The following is a 22,432-nucleotide window of genomic DNA, read 5'->3' as shown; positions in this document are numbered from 1 at the left end:
TTTTCTTGCCTTACAGTTGCCTTTGTACCTTTCTTGGAAAGACTAAGCCAAAGGGGCAGAAAATTTTGCTTATGCTCATGCTTCTCTGTGAAAATGGCCAACCATACATTTACCACTTGTAGTGATATTTTTTCTATCACACACTGATAGTACACCTGTCGTGATACAGTCTCATATGATGGTTTCAAATAGTTAAAGACAAGTCATGGTATGCACTGCAACCCCAACCCCTAATCCTAACCACGAATCATGCCACGCACCAGACATGGGACTGGGTGTCCAAAGCCTGTCCCTGACTCCACATGCCTGACTCTGGACATCGTACACCACAGAATAGTCTTTTATCCTATTTAAACCTGTAAACCCTTGAAATGTAATCATCTCAATTCTAAAACCATAAAGCAGGTTTCTGTGAAACAAGTTATATTAAATCAAGCAAATCAGATAATGCAATGATGACATACATAAGACCTGAAAATGCATGAGGCTGCTGCTTCCATATCAAGGCACACCCTTCCAAAGCAAAACTGAGGAAAGTAAATGAGTAAATGTAATGTCCTCCTGATTAAAAAATTCTGGGTAGCAGGAGAAGCTATTCATAGCGTAAGAAGACCACCCACAGAATTGAAGAAGATGGCTGCACATTATACTTTTGATCAGATTCATTCTTTCACAACAAAGAACTTTATGACTCATCAATGAAGAGACACCTATATTATTTTAAACATTTTATTTATTATTTTTAGAGAGGGTGAGGGAGGGAAACAATCGATCTGTGATTGCCTCTCACATGCCCCCTACTGGGAACCTGGCCCTCAACCCAGGCATGTGCCCTGACTGGGAATCGAACCAGAGACCCCTTTGGTTTACAGGTAGGTGCTCAACCAGTGAGCCATAACACCCAGGAAGACATCTATATTAAAAAAAAAAAACTTGAATGGTCCCTTCTACTGAGAAGACATTCATAGAAGTGGTAAAAAAGAAATACCAGAGAAGATGTTCAATGGCTACATCACAGCACAATACCCCTTCACAGACACTACAAAGGCTATAAGAAAGCAAAACTGAGAAATTTTCATGATCACAAACTAATATTAGAACAGTTGACCATTTCTTTTGAAAATGTAAAATATTGCAGACCTTGTATAAAATGGTTTGACATTTTCTCAAAAAAAATTATCCTGTGTTCAAAAACTACTTTGAAATACAATCTGAGAAACTGAAGACAGACGTTATAACAAACTCATACATGATTATATATAACAGCACTGTGAATAAAAACTGAAAGGTAGAAAGTATTCAAGTATCCATCCACAGGTAAACAAATAACACAAAATTTGGTTATTCTGTCACTGAAAAGGGACTGGACCCAAGGGGGGTTTGCCCTGGAAAGGTCTCATGTCTGTAGGTTCTTGACCTCCTGCAGCAAAATTTCATGACACAAAGCTAGGGAATTTTGAGAGTTTGTATATTAAATCTAAGGACAGTGAAACAAAGAAAGGGCTTCAGACAGAAGAGGCACAATCACAGCAACAAGAGTGAGCATGGGTGGAGCTGCTTCTTGAGAAAGACGCAAGAAGTTCCTTGGAGACAGGATCAGGGGGTGAGCCCGGGACGAGCTGCTGCTGCCCACAGCTCCCTGCCTGCAAGTCCCAGGGACCTTGGAGATAAGGAGAAACAGTGCAGATATGCAGCAAAGAAGAGAAGGGAAGGTGCATGTGAACTCAATGAACAGCTCACACTGGGTCTTTTTTTAAGGGTTTTACCTGTTTTCTAATGTTGAGGACTTTAGAGGAGGTCTTAGAAGAGTCATCGCCACACAATACTCTGCTTCCCAGGACCAGGGGTGTCACTGATGTGCTGATGCAACAAAACGAGCACACAGAGTGATCAGGGTCCTGCTCTGGTGACTTTCTCCTTCAGAAAAGTCACCAGAGAAGGGCTGGGACTGAGGTGGGTCTTCCCCTGTGTGGTCTGGAATGGGTGAACCATTTGCTCTCAAATGCCCTTGGTCAGGGAAGATAAGGGCCTCAGATTTATTACTTAGCTATAAATTGCTAGGCCTTATTTAGCTATCAAACTTACTTTGTCCATTTCACTTGCCAAGGAATTTTCCTATTTTTTTTAAAACCTACCTCAACTCCATACACTTGTGCATTCATATTGGCATTGAATTTGTCAAAATGGTCATCTGTTGACAGACACCAGACAACAGCCAAACTCAGAATGCTGGACACAGACCTTTGACTCCAAAACGTTGGCCTTGGAGTGGACCCAAAGCAAAACCAGGACTGCAGGCCCAAAGCCCCAAAACCAAAGCCCCGGGCCTTCACCCAAGCCAGACCATTAGGTCCAAAGGCCAAACACCACATGCCAGGAACTGACATTGGACCCTTAATACCAGATGCCATTCACCAAAACCAAAAGCTTTATCTGCACATGGACCTCACATGCAAACCCAGGACACAAAGCCACATCCTAAGAGGTGCAAGACTATAGACCCACAACTGAATACATTTGACTCTGGAGCACAGGCCCTGGACACAGGATGCAGATTTATAACCAGGACATCAAGGCCAGATTTTGGTCTTGGACCAAAGGTCTTGGCCCTTTGCCAGGCCCCTGTTGCCAGAGGCCACAGGCAGGAGCTGAACCAGTTCCTCCCATTTGACACAACCCTGTGATTCAAAAACCCTTGTCTTTCCCAATGCAAACTTCAAAATTTACCAAACCCAGCAGAAATAGGCCAAAAGACACAGTCAAGAAAAAGGATGCTGACCTTGGAAGGCAGATGTCCATGGTCTCTCAGTTGCAACAGGTTCAGGAGTTAGCACTGTCTCACCATTCATTCCACACTGCCAGCTTTTCAAACCTGTGGGGAATTATTTTCCACAAAAAGAGATTATTTTCTACAAACCTTGTCGACTCTAACACCTGTGTGATAATAATTAAAATAGCACAATATAAGATATAATCTTGTATCATAAGATCAATACAAGATATTCAACATTGAATGCATGCATGAGTACAAATGAATACTGGACAATGAGGTGTTATCAGGTATACAGGACCTTTGGGAATCTGGGGAAACAGGGTCTTATAGAGGTAAGATGGGTGATAGAGACAGGAAATTTATGAACAGTGCAACCTTCATGGAATGTTACTTTTTGGTAGGCAATCCTACAAACTATAGGATGCAAGTTAAACTAATAAACTTTTCCAAATTTCATTAACGTAATCAATCATTCAGTTGAAAATAGGTTGCTTTGCTAAAATTGTTAAATCTTGTGGCAACAGCAGCGGACACAGCCTGGGAGAGCGACCAGCTGCCAGGAGGGCCTTGCAGCGCCCACAGGGGGTCAAAGGTCTGAGCATCTGTGTCTAGTGCAGTGTGGACTGTCCTCCTCTGCCTGCAGCCAGCAGAGTGCAGCGGGCCCATGAGTACAAGGCAAGGGACCGTGAAGCCACAACCAGGATGCGAGCCACGGGCACAGAGGTGGGACAATAAGATTTGCCATCTCAAGTGACACATGACATGGCAGCCGAGAGCCACACTTGGGACATTTTTCAAAGGGACTATCCTTGTGCTAGGGCAAGTTTTAACAAATTTCAAAGGACTGAAATTATATACAGTATGTTTCTTTCTGTCATTGCTGTTAACATAGAAATTAGGAACAAAAGTTAACTAGTTAGTCCTGATATATAAAACTTACTAAATACACTTCTAAATAACATTTTAATCAACATTCATTGATATTCCACTGCAGTCAACCACTCCCCCCCAACCTGCCAGTAACATGTTATTCCCAAAAGGCCCACGAGATGGCAGCAGAGATGCACACTTGGAACGCTACCATTTCCTTAGCCAAAAGGTTCATTAGATTTTTAGGTAAAGACACAATGAAAGAGACGTGTTTCGTTTTCACCAATAATTGTATTGAACAAGGTATTCACCATTTTGTCCCACTGCTTTCTGTAGTCTTTCAGGCACTTTCGGAATTCTATCTTCCCAAAAGTTTTTATCTTTTGGACAAGCCAATAAAAAGATAGTTTCAACAAGCATCGCAGCATTGAAAGCATATACGTTTCTCTAAGTGCTTCTATTGCACTTAAGCTAGAATTTATTACGAATGGGTGACTGGAAAGTCCTTATATTTCCTAGCTATGTAATACACTTCCAAATAACCACAAAAATACAACGATTCGAATTACAAAATAAACAGAATGGGGATAAAGATACCACATACTAAAACTTATGAAAAACACCTTCAGCCTTGAATGCAGTCTCAAAAATAAAAGCTGAAAATTTACAACTTTTGTGGCCTACTTATAACCTGAAATAGTAAATGAAATTCAGAGAAAGTAGATAGAAATGTTCACGTCCACATATCTGCAAATGTATATACATAAAATGATGGCTATTCTCTTTAACTCTTAGGTAGAATTTTGAATAAGTGTTTTCTCATTGTTAAAGTAAGCAGCAACAAAGTAAGTTAAAAATACTTTTCAGCCCTTTCCGAAGAACCAACAAGATGGCGGAAGTGGAGCAGAAGAAGAAGCGGACCTGCCGCAAGTTCACCTATGGTGGCGTGGATCTCGATCAACTACTTGACATGTCCTGTGAGCAGCTGATGCAGCTCTACAGTGCCAGGCAGCGGCGGCGGCTGAACCGCAGCCTTCGGAGGAAGCAGCACTCACTGTTAAAGCGCCTGCGCATGGCGAAGAAGGAAGCGCCGCCCATGGAGAAGCCTGAAGTGGTGAAGACACACCTGCGGGACATGATGATCCTGCCAGAGATGGTGGGCAGCATGGTGGGCGTGTACAATGGGAAGACCTTCAACCAGGTGGAAATCAAGCCAGAGATGATTGGCCACTACCTGGGCGAGTTCTCCATCACCTATAAGCCAGTGAAGCATAGTCGGCCCGGCATTGGGGCCACCCACTCTTCCCGCTTCATCCCTCTCAAGTAGTCAGTAAAAGCACAGACTGACAAAAAAAAAAACCTTTTCACACACACTTGGAACTTTTTAAAAAATGACTACATTTAGCTATAAAGCAGGTTTCAACAAATGTCTCACAAGCTATGTTTACTGCTCTCTTTGCCATTAATCTGAAAACCAGTCACAAGGTAACTACAAAGTCCCTATACTTAGATGTTTTAAATAAACTTTTAAATACCTTTCCAAAATAAATCACAGTCAGAGTGGAAAATAATTTACATAGGAAAATAATAAAAATACTGCATGCCAGACCAAGATCCTTCTGATTTCAAAAATGAAAGAAGCTTCAAACTGTTTCTCAGCCAAAGGTGATTTTTGCCCCCAAGGGGACTTCAGGCAACATACTGAGCCATTTTAGATTGTTTTGAGGGGAAAGGAAGTGAGGGTGAACAGAGGTATTGGATGCTAACAGGCACCTACAATGCAGAGGACAGTCCCTCAGGAGAATGAATTCTCTGGCCCAAAACTGAGCTGAGAATAAAACCCCCTACTCTGTATCATGAAGACTCCATTAAAATACAAACAGCATAGCCCTTTGCATCCTCCATTTCAGAGGCTGCCTTTGTTGGAACAGGAAGCATGGGGGCTAAAACTTAAAGAACGAAAAATGCCAGCCGTCTTGCCAACATTGGGGAGAAGAGTCCTGGGCAATAGGTGAGGCGGCAAAAAAAATCTGTCTGCTTAGGAGACCAGATCACACTGTGACTACACAGAGTAGTCACCTGAGGATCCTGCTTCTTTCCATCACTCACACATCACTTTCATAACTGATTCATGATTTACTTAGAAAAGAATCTTACTCTGTTAGACTCCACATTTGACCATCTGAAGTTTTCTTCTTTGAAAATGTGCCCATTTGCTACCTTCTGTGTTCCTCAGATCACCTACCTGGGGCACATTGCCTGTCACAAAATACTTCTGATTTCTGGAACACCGTGCTTCCAGGCCCTAAACTCATTTAAAATGCTAAGAAGGATGTTACTCTTTTATTTACTCATTAATGTATTTATGACTAAAAAAGACAACTTTTCTAGCTCCTCATATTACCTCACTTCTTGTTTTCTTTCAAGCTTTAACTATTCCTAGGTCACCTACAGCTACAACCATGTAATGATCATGATTGCATGAGAGCAGCATGTTTACCTTCATAACTCATGAGAATCTATGTAAAAGTACCACAAGTAAAATTTAGTGCAGTGGTGACAAAAATAACATGCAGGAATAAATATGTAGAAATGGTAAGTTAAATATATAATTTTTTAAAGAATCAATAACAGCAAAACAGGGAAAAAACCTTGGGAATAAGCTTAACAATGTACAGGATGTACATGAACAAAATCGAAAATTGCTATGCAATAACAGAAAGTTTAACAAATGAAAAATTTCATCTTAATGTTAGGTTAGGCCAGAATTAGATAAAATTAGCAGGGAGGACGAGGCAGGCACCAGACTGTCTCAGCAAGGGAGATAGAAAAGTACAGAAAGTACAAGGACAAGATAAACCGCCTTGTGCATGACCTTGTCCTTGCAGAAACGTATCCATTGTTGCAAGCAGAGACATAGCCATGTGTGTTCTCTCGAGATAGCCAATTGCTAACAGCTATGTCTGCTTCTGTATTTGCTTGCTTGCTCACCCCAATAAAAACCCCAGGCTGTAAGCACCAGGCGCGACTCTCATTTGCAGCCATTTTGGCACCCGTGTCTCCGGAGGCACCCCGAGAGTTCGCCCCTGCGCAGGTAAAACTTTGAAACTTTGGCCAATAAAGTTCCATCTTAAATTCCTGAAGGCTTCCGACATTTGCTCGCATTGGGGTATGTTACATTATTTGGAAGTTAAAAAATGGCTATCTTTATATCTCTATTTATCAAAGCTACCTATAACTGAAATATCATCTAGATGTATAAAGAAAAGTGCTCTCACAGGAAGTAGTCAGCTAAATTGAACCTGAGACATGTACCCCAGAAACAGTCTGCCCCCCCTTGGTGCTCCCCACAGGGTGACTGTATCTTCTCCCATAGCCCCGTCACCTCATAGCCCTCACGCAACTCACTTCCTGTCCTTGGACTGCATTGCGTGCATCACGTTAGGATGTGAGCATCACCTTGTGACCACGGAGACCAGGAGCCGGCGGCGCCTAACCTCCAGCCCGCATACTGGATCATCTCTCCACCAGAACTGGCCGCCCCTCACTCCTGCCAGCCTACATTTGCCTTCTGCCCAGCCCCACCCACATCTGCGGCCTGACCACCTCTCACCTCCAGCCCACTCCAGCCTCTGACCTAAGACCCTGCCCCCATCTGTGAGTTTGATTTCTTAGTGGCCCATTTAAACAAACCAGCCAGGACTCAGGTATACTTGTGGACGTGCAATGTAATGAAGAAATACATTAATAGTATATACTTTAGAAAATTGAACAATACTTTGGAAAAGTTCAGAGAATAAAAGGACAAGACACAAACTGGGAGAAAATATGAATAACCTAAACCATGGGGTAAAAAAACATTGAAAGAAAAAAAATGGGAAAAGACACACAGGATGGTGCAAAAGCAGCTTTACAATTGCTCACATGAACAATAATGTCATAATTATTAAATAATAAGACAACAATAAACTTTGTTTCTTGTACTCACAACTCTAAACCTACTTTTGTCCCACCCTGTTTTATATAAACCACATGAAAATTACATACTAACATGCAGTGGACTTCAAGGTAACGAGCATGGCTAGAGATGAAGGTCACTTCATATCAATGAGTTTAATTGACCAGGAAGATCCAAATTCATAAACACTGTCATAGACTTAAATTATATACAACAGAGACACACAAAAAAGTGTAAAGTCATAATAGATTTAACAAACCTCTCTCATCGTAAATACAGCATTCCACTTTTACAAACAAGAGACTACCTCAAAAAATTCAGTAATGATATGAGAAACACCATGATCAGCAATTGGATTCAACATTCACAATAACCACTATACACAGCTTTTCCTGCTGGCCTGACCTCAGGTGTAATTCCCAAAAATGACCGCGAGATGGCAGCAGAGATGACTGCATGGAACATTTTTTATATTGACCATACTGTAATGAAGTTTCAAAAAATATTCAAAGGATTGAAGTTACATGAAGTTGCTGGCTCTCGTTGTAGATAATCTGGATATCAGTTGTAAAGATCACCAGAAAATTCTCACATTTGGAAGTTATGAAATTCACCTCTAAGTAATCCTCCAAATGAATCACAATCGGAGTTAAAACATCATTTTGTTGAGATCTGGGAAATTGAGAACATAGCCTGACCACAGCAAAACAGGCTGATTGTAATCTGTTTAGTTTTGAATTTTGAAACCCCACCCTGTTCCCCGAGTGCGGTCTCTGTCAGCAAATAGCTAACTGCCACGTCTGCTTCTGTTCAACGCTTGCTTGCTTGCCCCTATATAAGCACTTAGCTGTAAGCGCTTGGCGCAACTCTATCTGCAGTTCTCTGGGCACCGTGTCTCAGGACACTCTGAGAGTTCGCCCCTGCGCAGGTTAAGCTTGGCCAATAAAATAAGATCAAAACCCTGGAAGGTCTTCAAAAATTATTCTCGAGTCTGGTGGATATGTTACGGGAAATGAAGCGACCAGACACCGAGGGATTCTGGAGTACGAGGTTTACTCCTTTTATGTGCACGGGCCCAGAGGAGTCAGTCTCCAAATTCTGAGCCCCGAACAAAAGATTCTTGGGGAATATATAGATTAGGGATCTTCCTATCTACGTGGCAAAGCAGGATACAGAAGCAGAATGTGGTAATTAGTTCTATCTACAGGGCAGAAGCAGAGTTCAAAGGCTAAATGTGAAAATTGGTTCTATCTGCGGGGGTGCTAGCCCTAGTCCTAGTGACTATCTGGCTATCTGCTTTATCTGCTCTTCCTAGATGGCCTTACTGTTCTCCTATGGCGCCTGGGGTCTTGGGTGAGCAAAGGTCTCCTGGGACCTCTCCCTTCATTTCCAGTCCTCACTATCCGGCCACCCGCCCTCCCAGACGGCCCCATCATTCTCTCTAGGGCGCCTGGGGTCTGGGCAAATAAAGGTTAAACAGAGGTTTTTCAAAGTTTCCCATATCAGATATAACAATTTCAACTGAATAATACTAAAATACTTTAAAAACCTATCAATAATATAGAAATAAATCTGCACATTACGAGGAAACAGTTGAAAACTAACATGTTTTGCTCCCATACTACAAACCCAGAAAAATAAATCCTGGAAAGTAGAAGAATGGAAATAGGCAAGGAGAGATGTCTGGGGAGGGACATACTTAAAACAATAAATTTTGAATTCTTTTTTATTTTTCTGTATAATTCAAGAAAGCTGCCACAAAAAAAAAGTTTCTCAGTTTGGGTAATGAAACAGTACAAGAGGAAAACTTGACATAATTTAAGAATAAATAGGCTGCTGTGGTAACAACACCACAGGCCTTTTCTCGGCTCTCCCAGCCCAATCTCCTCGCTCACAGGGGTCCCTTTTCCAAAGTGCACTTCTTTGTGTGCAAATGCAACTCGGCAGAGAGGAAATGACAAGACCAGACCTGAATGAGCAGAGCACTGCTGGGCAGCTCAGCCTGAGGGGGAACTGGCCCTGGGGCTGCCTCATTTGGGGAGGGGCCCTCACAGCCAAGACTCTTCACAACTAAGCAGCAGCACCACTGGGCTGACCCACACAGGTGCTGTTTCATGAGTCACCTGGACCAACACTGAGCTTCCTAACAGCCATGCTGCACTCACACCCATTAGTACCAAAACGGAGCTATTTGCACTAAATAGAGTTTCCTTCTCCCCCACACCCCAACTCTGCAACTCCTGCTGGCTTTGACTTGGAGCCAATGACCATCAGTTCACAGACACCAGATGCCACAGACAGACTCAGAACCAGACACAGGCCCTAGACTCCAGAACCTGGGCCCCAGAGCAGACCCAGAAACAAAAGCTGAACCCCACACCCAGGCCCCAATCCCAAAACTGTCCCCACAACCCAGGCCAGACCATCGACCCTGAATGCCAGACCCCAGACACCAGGGACTGATGGCAAATGCTGGACGCCAGATTCCACACATCAGACCTAAGACCCAGAGCTGCACATGGACCCCACACACCCACCCAGTGACATGAAGCTGCACCCAAAGAAACTCCAGATCCCAAACACATAGACACAGATTCAACCCCAGACCACAGACCCAGGAGACAGAACCCAGATCTGAAGCTGGACAATGGGCCCCACTTGGCAGATACAGGAGCAGAACTGAGTCCTCACAATGTAAACAGAGCCAGGAGCCAATAAATCACCGATTCTTGACTCTCCAAGTCCAAGAAGCTGGCCTCAGAAATAGTTTTTCATGCCAATGCAAATGTACAAGGAAAGATATTAACTCCTGGCACTACTAATTATACCAAGCCCTGCTGAAATACACCAAAAAGGCTGACAGAGCAAAAAATAATAATAATGCTTACTCTTGCCAGGAAAAGTCCATGCTCTCTCAGAGGCTGCACTTTCCAGAAGTTAGTGTCCCGACCATGAATGTCACATGGCCAGCTCACGAAACCCATCACATGAGTAAAAAATTATTTTTCTCACATCTTCTAAGTTCTAACAGCTGGAATAACAATCAAATTCACATAATCCAATTAATGAGAGGATTAATTCAACATCTACTACATGGGCAAGGGGAATTCATATTAAAATGAATCCCAAACATAATGAGGTAATATTAAGTATATGAGGTATTTTGGAAAATGGAAGAACAGAGTCTGAGATTCCAAAGGTCAAGTGGGGCACATTCAGGTAATCTAGAAAAAAAGGCCGAGTACCTGCTGTAATGGTCATTAGTAGTGGAAACATACAGACAGCCGTTAGGCATCTGCAGTTCCTGAGACTGGGTAATAAATAAACATCCGGGAACAGTTGGGTTCAAAATTCTAGCCAAATAAGGTAACTAACCAGGGCCCGCCAGAAGAGGCCGGTCAGCAGCAACACCCACCAATTAGGGACCTTCGCCGTTTTCAACTTAGCAACCTAGCAAATAGCTAACCGCCACATCTGCTTCTGTAAGCCCTCGCTTGCTTGCTATGCCCCCCGTAGTCTGTGAGCCACGTGCGACTTCCATCTGTTAGCTCTGGGTAGCTACGTGGCTTCGGTCACTATCTGGGAAGCTCGCCCCTGCACAGGTAAAGCTTGGCCACTAAATTTATATTTGGACTATTATTTTGTGATCAATAAAACTAAAATTCTTTGAAACCAATTTTCGTCTCCGAGAGCGTGTATCGACCCATCTGTTGCCTACAACACCTACCAGGTTGATTTCTGTTGGGCAACTCCCACAACTTTCAGACACAAGGGGTACAGTAAGAGCGTCAACAAGCTCTTACGAGGACAGGAGTCTCACTGTCTGAAGCTGAGGTGATTGGGCTGAAGCTCTCTTCCTAAACCAAACTGTGGCAACTAAACCTCTTAGGAAGAACTGAGATGAAAATCCTAAGGAATTTCTCAGTCTTGCCTTTCTGAACAGCCAGTGTTACATCAACATGCCAAGTGCAAAATGCTGGCCCTCTCATGACCGCCCTTGATACTTTACATACAAGTTGTATATCCACCACCTACATTAGTACATTGTTCCACATTTCACTGGCATAATCATTCAGTTTTGAGAGTCAGACTTGACTTAAATTGTTAAGTCTTACTTAAGTAAATGGTGACATGCATGTACTTCCCAAATTCACCCCATATTAAATACCTGACTGCTTGCTTATGTGGTGGGGAAATAACCTTTTATGGAAACTCAAGAATCTTTCTGCTGCTCTAATAATCAAACAGGTACAACACAGATTAGCAAGTAATAATAGCCAACTGTCAGACATACACAGCCAGGACAACCTCACTCAGAGGACAGAGTCAGAAATCCCACACAGACAAGAGCATAAATGAGGCGGTGATGATGTGAGGTGCCGTGGTCATTTTCTATGATAAAGGTATCTATCCTTAGATCTGTGGGAAAATATTTGACATGTAATAAAAGGGGTTGGAACAACTGAATGAGAAAAATGTTGGGCCCCCTACATTACATCCTCCACCAAAATCAATTCTTTAATTGATTTCAATAGCCACTCATAACTAACATAAAACACTGAGAGCCATCTAAAACATACCAAGAGATCTAAAAAGAAAGAATTGGAAAAATATACTATAGAAACATGAACCAAATGAAAAAAATATAACATACAGTAGACGTGAAGGCAAAAAAATGAACCACTACCACAAATAAAGACGAGTACTTCTTATCAGTAGGTTCCATGTACCAGTTACTTCCAAATTTTTATTCACTTACTAACATAAGCTCAAAAATATATGCATGGAAAAATATACAAATTAACACTCGTAATAAGAGAATTATCTAACCTCTATCATTCAGGTTGTTTCAGAATCAATAAAACCCACAAAAAATAGTACAATTATTTTTAAAATAGCATGAGAAAAAATGGCATTCAGTGTGCATAAGTACTCACTACAACCCAAAAACTGCAAATTACAGATGCTTTCCAAGCTCCCTGGGAATTTTTTTAAAAAACTGACCATATTTTGATATAAAGCAAGTTCCAGCAAACTTTAAAAGACTGAAATTTATATATATTTATATATTTATATATATTTACATATTTATATGTTTATATGTATATATATGCAATGTATATGCACATACAAGTGTGTATAAACATGTATATGTTTATTGCTCTCACTGCCATTAATCAAGAAATCAATAACAACACATAACTAGAAAATACTTTTATTTACAAATTATGAAATACACTTCTAAATAACCACCCGAAAATAAATCACAATTGGAGTTAGAAAATTATTTGCATGGAATGATAGTAAAAACACTTCTTACCAAGGACAGATCACTCAGGTTCCAAACATGATCACAGCTTCCAGCTCAGTGGTTTTCCACCTCAGGTGGAATTTCCCCCAAGGGGACATTTGGCACATTGTATGGAGACCTTTCAGATTGTCCTTGGGGTGGGGTTAAGGTGGGAGTTACTGGCATGCACTGAACAGAGGGAAGGATTACTAGTAAGCACCTACGATGTGGAGAAAAATCCCCCAGGAGAAAATATGATCCATAGCAATGAGAAACCCTACTCTCTATGGAGCAGGATGGAGAGTCCATTAGAATACAAACAGCATGTGACTTTGCACCCTAGATCTGAAATCACACCTCTCTCTGGACAGGCAACCTGGAGGCTGAGAGCTAAAGAACAACAACAGAAAATAAATTAAAATGTCAGCCATCTTGCAAAGACTGGGGAGGAATGTGTTTGGCTAAGAAGACACCCAGGAAATCTCAGAAGCCAAGGAAGATCTGACACTTTAAGAAACTGAACCACAGTGTGATAAGCCACAGCACTGAGGGCCACTGTCCCTTTTCACTGCCCACAAATCATTCTGCAACTGTTTCTTAAAATTACTTATAATCTACAATCTTACTCTTTTACATTCCAGAACTCACCATCAAATGTTCTTCTTTTCAAAAATGTGGACATTGCCATATTGTGAGTTCCTCAGATAACCTACAAGGGGCACAATTTTATTTATAAAGTAAATCAGAAGTTACAAAGTACTTCTGATTTCTGAACACCACTGCTCCAGGTACTAAACTCATTTACAATGCTAAGAATCATATTACTATTTTATCTAACTATTAATGAACTTATAACTAACACATTTTTAACTCTTCATATCCTCATGTCTTATTCCAAACTCTATTTTTCATGCTTTATAAAGCTAAATTAATGTAACTTTATTATTGCATGATATCTTATTTACCTTGACAACTCATTAATATCAACCTAAAGGTACCATAAGTAATACAGCTTAGTAAATTGTGTGGTAAATAACATGCAGAAGTACCTTTTATATATACAAAGAATAATTTAAAGATATAATCAAAGAACCCAGGGTGAACCCCCAAATCCGATGTCTGGTCCAGATGATGTACTCATAAAAAGTGGTTCCAGGGAACTGGTCACTGACATTGGGACCTGAGATATGTACCTCGAGACAGTCTTTTAAAAAAAAATCAAAAGTCACTGATATTCCACTATAACCAACCACTTTTCCTGCTGACCTGTACTAAGATGTTATTCCCCAAACTCCCGACGAGATGGCAGCAGAGATGCACAATTGGGATGTAGCATCCACCAATGCGAGCAACAAATGGTCGGAAACTTTCAGGAGTTCAAGATGGAACTTTATTGGCCAAAGCTTTACCTGCGCAGGGGCGAACTCTCGAGGTGTCCGGAGACACGGTGCCCAGAGGGCTGCAAATGAGAGTCGCGCCTGGCGCTTACAGCCTGGGGTTTTTATTGGGGTGAGCAAGCAAGCAAATACAGAAGCAGACGTAGCCGTTAGCGATTGGCTATCTCGAGGGAACACACATGGCTATGCTTTCTGCTTGCAGCAGTGGATAATTTTCTGCAAAGACAAGGTCATGCACAGGCAGTTATCTTGTTTGTTCAGCACTCTTTGTACTTTCTATCTGGACTCTGCCTTGAGTTCCTTGTTCCTCTTGGCTACTTTTATCTAATTCCGGGCCTAACAGGGACAGGTATTAGTGGCGGTGGCCAAACAGTTCCTTTGATCATTTGATACATTTATGTATCAAATGATAGTGTTGGTTTTTTGACCTCTTGAGTTAAAATTCATTTTAAATAGATTTTACTTTCTTCATTGTTTAAGTGTTGCAGGCAAATGAAGCAACCAGACACCGAGGGTTTCTGAAATACAAAGTTTATTAACGTGTACGGGCCCAGAGGAGTCAATCTCCAAATTCTGAGCCCCAAACAAAGGGAAAGCAGCTTTTTTATAGAGCGGGGGAGGGGGGGGATAGAGCGAGGGGGAGGCCTGTTCTTCAGACTAAAGTGGGAGATAATTTACAGAAGTAGAAAGCAGAGCGCTTCACAATCTCTGGTATGTAGGCAATAAGCTAGAAGAAACAAGGTAAATCACTGGGCTGATAAACATCTGGGCTGTAAAAAACAGTCCCCTAATTGCTGTGCTATATTTTAAAATAGCTATCAATTTCCCTCAACATAAGGAATCTGCAACAAATAAAACACATTACAAATGTGCTTTTTACACTCAGATCTTCTACAATTTCCAAGCACACTTGGAACTTCTAAAAACCTGACTCTATTACACTATACAGCTAGTTCCAACAAATGCACATAACACACATTTATTGCTTCCTTTGCCCTAATCTGGAAACCAGGTAACTGGGCAGTCCTTATATTTAGACATTTTTAAATACACTTCTAAATACCATGGCCATCAACAGTCATTGACATTCCACCAGAACCGACCACTTTTCTTGTTGACCAGCACTAAAGCGTTATTTCCAAAATGACCACGAGATGGCAGAAGACAACCAAACTTGGAACTGGTTTTTTGTTTTGTTTTGTTTTCATTGACCACATTGTACTATGGAGCAAGTTTTTTTTTTTAAATCAGATTCTTTGAGGTTCTGGCCAAGACTGAGACATAGCTAGAAAAATCTTCCCTTCCTCGCACAACCAAAAGGAGGATAACAACCAATCTAAAATCAATAAACAACCAGAACTGCCCAAAAAGCAAACTGCATGGCACTCTGACAACCAAAGAACTAAGGAAACAGTCAACCAGACCAGTGTGCCGGAACAAAAGAATATGGCCCAAATGAAAGAACAGAGCAAAACTCCAGAAAAGGAGCTAAGTGATCAGATAGCCAACTCATCTGTGAGAAAGTTCAAAGCCAGGGTAATCAAAGTGCTCACAGAACTGACAGAGTTTGGTCACAAAATGAAAGAACAAATGAAGACTACCCAAAGTGAAATAAAGCAAAATATTCAGGGAACCAACAGTGAGATGAAGGAAATCAGGACTCGAATCGACTATTTGGAACAAATATTTGGAACTTCCAAAATGAACCACCATGTGAGTTACAAAATAATTTGAACTGAGAGATGCTAAACCTACTACACACTGAAACTTAAAAACAAAATCTGCCCCTTAGAACACACAGACTAGTCACAAAACTTCCAAATTGTACAAGACTTGCACCCATTTTAGGAACTGAAAACAGTAAATGAAGCCAAGACACACTGGAGGGAATATGAGCATAGACATGTCCAGAAGGGCACACACATGAAATGACAGTGATGTTATTTTATTTTATTCTGTTCTATTTTATTGTATTGTATTCTATTTCTGGATGGAGGATTTTGAATAAATTGTATTTTCCCCTTATTTAAGGAAGCTGCAACACACAAAGCAAATTAACCTGCACACCACTCACAAGGTAACTGGACCGTGCTGACATTTAGACGCTTTGGAATGCACTTGGAAACACCACTACCGTCAAAAGTCATTGATATTCCACTACAATTAACCATCTTTCCTGCTGAACTGCACTAAGGTGTCATTCCCAAAAATAGCCACGAGCTGGCAGCAGAGACTGACACTTGGAACTTAGGTCCCACAAATGGCTCAGCTGAGAGGTTCCTTCACTTTTTACTGTGAGATGCGATGACAGGCACACTTTTCATTTTCCCTCAAACACGGTGACTGCACAAGGTCCTCACTGTTCTGTTCCACTGCCTTCTGCCACCTTTCAGGTAATTTCACCATTCCATAGTCCCATGACTTTGTTATCTTTTGGAGCACAGAGCTCTTCCAGGTGGCTTCTGCAGTCTTCCAGGGAATGGAAATTTCTCTCCAATAAGAGAAATTCAGACAGACCGAAGTAATTGGCCACATGAAGGTGCAAGGTCTGGTGAGCACTGTGCATGAATCAGGACTGTGCAGCCAGGCCGCAATTTTTTTTCACAGGTCACCAAAGAGAAACATGCATTCTCACCTTATCATGAAGCTTACGTGTCTTCTGCTAACTCTTTCCCTCAGGCGGTGCTTTCAGTTGGTCTGACCTGGAGCAGTGCTTGTTGCAAGGCACCTGCCGGCTTTCTACAAGGAACTCCTTCTGCAGGACCCCCTCCAGAAACCACCACAAGGGCAACATCACCTCTCTCGGATGAAGACCACCCTTCGGAGGGGCCTGGTGTTGCTTCCTTTGCTGACCCTCAATCTCTCCCACTCCACGTTATTCTAACACATCAACCATTCATCACCCCTCACAATTTATTCTGGAAACAAAATGTTTTCCTTACATTTCGGTAGAGAACCACATGTGGATATGTGTTCGAGATGGGTCCCCTCCTTGTACCCGCCTAATTTCTGTGGAACCCAGACATCAGGGTGACTAATCTAACTGTGCTGGTGCAAATGATTTTCAGTGCTTGATTAGGATACTTTGATTATGTTGCCTTTCTCTAGCAAGGCACACCATGGTCTGTCTTCAGTAAACTGTTCTGTCAGACCCATGGGGCAACTGCACACCAGAAATCTCCACAATTAAACTTGAAAATACACTTGTGACACATTCCATCACTCACAGCGATGTCTCCAAACACATCAAAAAAAAATCTTTCTTTACCTTACACTTGTACTTGGACCTTTCTTGAAATGACAAAGTCTAAGGGGCTGAAAATGTTGCTTATGTTCTTCCATCTTCAGTGTGAAAATGGCCACACACACATTCTCCAGTTGTGAGGACATTTCTTTAATGCAAGCTGGTATGACAGCTGTCAGGATGCATTCTAACAAAATGGTTCTGAATGACATAAAGGCAAGCATGTGAGACCAGAGCCAGGTGATGGGGTGGGGTGTGGCAGTGGGAGAGGGTGGGGGGCTGAACTGACATTTTTACCAGCACCATTTACAGAAAGGTTCTTTATCCCCATAGCACTTGAGCAGCATTCACTGAGAATAGATGACTAGAAAGTTCTGTTGTTTGGGACTTCCGAAATAAACTTCTACAGAAACTCTGAAATAAACTGCCATTGGAATTACAATGTAACTGGACCTGAGTGATGGTAAAGATGCTCCGTAACAAAACTTGAGAAAGAAATCTTCACCCTTGAATGCACAGCTTAGAAACAGAAGCTGGAAATGCACATGTTTTGCACCCATACCAGGAACCTAAAATAGTAGACAAAGTCCAGGGAAAGGGAAGAAATGAACCTGTAGACAATCCCAAAGGGCAGGTACAGACAATGATGACGCTGGTATTTTACTTTGATTTTTTGTATCTCTTGTAGCACCATTATATATAAATTTTACCTACACATTGTTCTAGGAAGATGCAACAGACAAAGCAAATTACAAATGACTTTTAGACACACTTGGCACTTGTAAACACCTCCCTGTATTATGCTACAAAGCCACTTCCAAGAAACGTCCCATGTAAAACACATTTATTCCTCCCTTGGCCATTACTCTGGAGTCTAGTCACAAGGTAACTGTATACTCCTGACATTTAGATGTTTTCACATGCACTTGTAAATACCACTACCATCAAAAGTCATTGATATTTCACTGGAATCACCCACCCCTCCTGCTGATGTAAACTAACATGTCATTCCCAAACAGGACCACGAGAAGGCAGCAAAGACTGCCACTTGGAACACATACTGTACTATGGGCTTGGCCACAAGGTTCCTTCACTTTTTCCAGTAAGATGCAATGACAGGCACATTTTTTCATTGTCCTCAATAATGTGACTAGTCTGTGGTTTCATCATTTACTTCCATTGTCCTCTGCTATCATTCAGCCCATTTCACCATTCCATCTGCCCACAACATTGTCATCTTTTGGAGCACAGAACTCTTCCAGGTGCCTTTTACAGTCTTCCACAGACCGGAAATTTTCTCCACTTAGAGAATTTAGGAAAAGATGCTGAAATACCTGGCGGTCTGAGGATACAAGTCTTATGTGTACTGTGGATGAATCAGGACAGCCCTGCCAGGCTGGAACCGTTTTCCCCTGGTCACCAAAGAGAAACCTGTTCTCTCCCTTTTCCTGATGAATGATTGATTACACATCTGCTGACAAATTCAGGACTCTTCCCCTGGGGCAGTGAGTTCCACTGGTCCAATGGGGAGCAGAACTTTGGAAGTAAACACTTGGTATACGGCGAGGAGCTCCTAGTACAGGACTCCCTAGTGATCCCACCATGTCCACAGCATCACCTTCTTTGGGTGCAGACCACACTTCGGAGTGGCTGCTGGCCCTGATGAAGGGCACGCCCTTCAGGTTCCCACCATCTCTCCCGTTCCACATTAGTGTCAAATATCAACGATTCATCCCCCTGTCCACAATGTCTTGGAAACGTAACATTTTTCTCACATAGGAGCAGACGATTTGATGTCAAAATGTGGTCAGGCAGGGACCCTTCCTCCTCCCCCCTTAACTTCGGTGAACCCAAACATCAAAGCAATTAATGTAACCAGACTGGTGGAAATGATTTTTGATGCTTGCTTAAGGGTTTTTTAATATGTTGCCTGTCTCCCACATGGCATAATGTGGTCTCTCTTTGATGAACGTCTGGACCGGATGGCTATCGACTGTGACCGGTCCATCTGACATGTGGGGAACCCTCACACAAGAAATCTCCAGTGAGAAATTTCACAAACCACTTCTGACACGTTGAAGCCATCGCACCACCTTCTTCTACATGGCACAAATCTGGTATTCCATTCAACTGACATTTAACCCTCTTGATATGCCACAGTGTAATATACTGAAAATATTACTTCTATTCATCCATCTTCAGTACGAAAATGGCCACACACTCAACACTTCTGATGAATTTTTTTAATGCACGCTGATAGGACACCTGTCATGATACAGTTTAACCAAAGGGTTTCAAATAAAGTTAAAGACAAATACGTGAAGCAGAGTCCACATGATGGGAGAGTGAAGATGGGGGTGGTGAGGGACTGAACTGACTTTTTAGCCAACCTGGTATAAAGCAGGCTTCAACAAGCATTGCAGCGTGGAAATCATACACAGTGTGTTTTTTGCTCTCATACCACTGAAGCTAGAATTCACTGAAGGTGGGTGACCAGAAAGTTCTGTTCTTTGGTATTCATGAAACAGACACCTAAATAATCTCCAAAGTGCACCACTCTTTGAGATACAAAATAACTTTAACTGAAATATGCTTAACGCACTACGTGCCACAACTTAAGAAAGAAATTTTCACCCAGAAATACACGTGTTGGAAACAAAAACTGGAAATGTACCAGTTTTTGTACCCATATGAGGAAACTAAAATAGTAAAAGACATCCAGACACAAAAAAGAAAGAAAAAGAGCCCCAAGACATATTCCTAAGGCCACATACACAAAACGATGACACTTTCATTTTCTTTATGTGTTTTATTTTATATTTTACACCATGGTAGAGAATACTGAATAAACTTTACTTTTATCACTGTTTAAGGAAGCTGAAAGAGACAAATCAAACTACAAAAGATTTCCAAGCACGCCTGCAACTCGTCAAAGCCTGACTGTATTACGCTACAAACCCAGAACCAAGAAACGTCACATAGAATGCATTCATCGCTCCCTTTACCCTTAACCTGCAAACCAGTCACAAGGTAATTACAAGGTGCTGATATATAGACATTTTCTAATGGTTTTGTAAATACCACTGCCATCAAAAGAGCCATTGATATTTCACTGGAATCAACCACTTTTTCTTGCCTACCTAAACTGAGGTGTCATTCTCAAGAATGACCACGAGGTAGCAGCAGAGACCAACAGTTGGAAACACACTGTTACTATTGGCTTCACAAAAAGGTTCCTTTGCTTTTTACTGGTACAATGAACCTAAAATTGTAAAGTCAATCTAGGCAAAGCTGAGGAAATGAGCCTATAAACATATCTGTAGGGGCACACACATGAAATGAGGGGGCTTGTGTTTTACTTTACTTTTTTTAACTCATGGTGGAGAATTTCAAATAAATTTTACCTCTGTGTTGTTTAAGAAAGCTGCAACAAAGCAAATTACAATTTACAAGCACACCTGGAAATTGTAGAAACCCGACTCTATCACACTACACAACCAGATCCAAGAAATGTCACATAACCACTGACAAGGTAGATGGACAGCCCTGACATTTAGACGTTTTCAAATGCACTTGTAAAAACCCCTGCGATCAAGCCCTGGCTGTTGTGGCTCAGTGGAGTGAGCGCTTGCCTGCAAACCAGAAGGTCACTGATTCGATTCCCAGTCAGGACACATGCCTGGGTTGTGGGCCAGGTCCCCAAATGGGGGCATGTGAGAGGCAACTGATCGATGTTTCCCTCTCATACATTGATGTGTCTCTCCCTCTCTTTCTTCCTCCTGTCCTCTATCTCTAAAAAAAAGTAAACAATAAATAAAATCTATAAAAAGACAATTAAAAAAAAACCCCTGCCATCCAAAGTCATTGATATTCCACTGGAAACAACCACTTTTACTACCGACCTGTACTGAGGTGTCATTCCCTGACGTAGCCAAGAGATGGCAGCAGAGACTGACACCTGGAACACAATGAACTTGGAAGAAGGGTTAGTTCACTTTTTACCATCAGGTGCCATGACAGGCACGCTTTTCATTTCCCCCCAGCGATGTGACTGGACAACATAGTGACCACTTTGTTCCACTGCCCTCTGAAACTTTTCAGGCAACTTCACCATTCCATCAAAATTGTTCTCTTTCAGAGCAGAGAACTCTTCCAGGGAATGGAAATTTCTCTCCATTAAGACAAATTCGAAAAGACTGAACTCCATGGCCATGCACCTTATGCGTCTTCTGCTGACAAATTCTGAACGCTTTCCCACAGGTGGCTTTCACTGGCTCTGATGGGAGGAACCCGCTGGGTTTCTGCAAGGAGCTCCCACTGCACAACACCCTCGGGAATCCACCACATATGCAACATCACCTCCTTTGGATGAAGACAAGCCTTTGAAGGAGCTGCTGGTGGTGGTTGCTTTCTTTCCCTCAACTCTCCCATTCCACATTATTTTACCATATCAACTATTCATCCCCCCTCAAAATTTGTCTTTGAAACAGAATGTTTTCCTTAGGTTTCAGTAAAGAACCGCTTCAGGAAATGCAGTCAAAAGGGGTCTCCCAGAACCCCATTTCACTGCTTGGAACCCAACAGCAAGGCAAGTAACATCACCGTGGTATTGCAAATAAGTGTTGATACTCGATCTCGATCTTCTGGGTATGTTGCCTGTCTCCTGTGTGCCATAATGTGGTCTGTCCTCAGTGAACATCTCCCCTCCATGGCTCTCCACTGCACCTGGTCTGCTGACTCATGTGCCAACTGTACGCAAGAAATCTCCAGCATGAAACTTCACAAACACTTCTGACACATTCCATCACTCACAGCAATGTGTCCACATACACCATGAACCTTTTGTTGCCTTGCAGTTGCGCTTGTACCTTTCTTGAAGTGACAAAGCCAAAGTGATCGA

General features: G+C 41.9%; 1 protein-coding gene and 1 long non-coding RNA gene across 2 annotated transcripts; one reads left to right on the top strand and one right to left on the bottom strand.

Moving 5' to 3' along the window:
* Nucleotides 1-767: 767 nt before the first annotated feature.
* On the bottom strand, nucleotides 768-13,287 carry LOC128626263 (uncharacterized). Its single transcript, XR_008390177.1, has 4 exons — nucleotides 12,922-13,287; nucleotides 2,780-2,872; nucleotides 1,767-1,860; nucleotides 768-1,660 (listed from the first exon to the last, which is right to left on the bottom strand). It is a non-coding gene; the product is annotated as an uncharacterized LOC128626263 (long non-coding RNA).
* On the top strand, nucleotides 4,518-4,996 carry LOC119060977 (40S ribosomal protein S15-like). Its single transcript, XM_037161339.2, has one exon. The coding sequence runs from the start codon at nucleotides 4,533-4,535 to the stop codon at nucleotides 4,968-4,970; it is 438 nt and encodes a 145-aa protein (XP_037017234.2). The 5' UTR covers nucleotides 4,518-4,532; the 3' UTR covers nucleotides 4,971-4,996.
* Nucleotides 13,288-22,432: the final 9,145 nt, after the last annotated feature.

Source organism: Artibeus jamaicensis, unplaced genomic scaffold (assembly GCF_021234435.1).
Source record: "Artibeus jamaicensis isolate MK-2021 breed Jamaican fruit bat unplaced genomic scaffold, CSHL_Jam_final scaffold_474, whole genome shotgun sequence".
Classification (NCBI taxonomy): domain Eukaryota; kingdom Metazoa; phylum Chordata; class Mammalia; order Chiroptera; family Phyllostomidae; genus Artibeus; species Artibeus jamaicensis.
The sequence above is the reverse complement of the archived record's forward strand: the minus strand, read 5'-3'. Positions and strand labels throughout refer to the sequence as shown.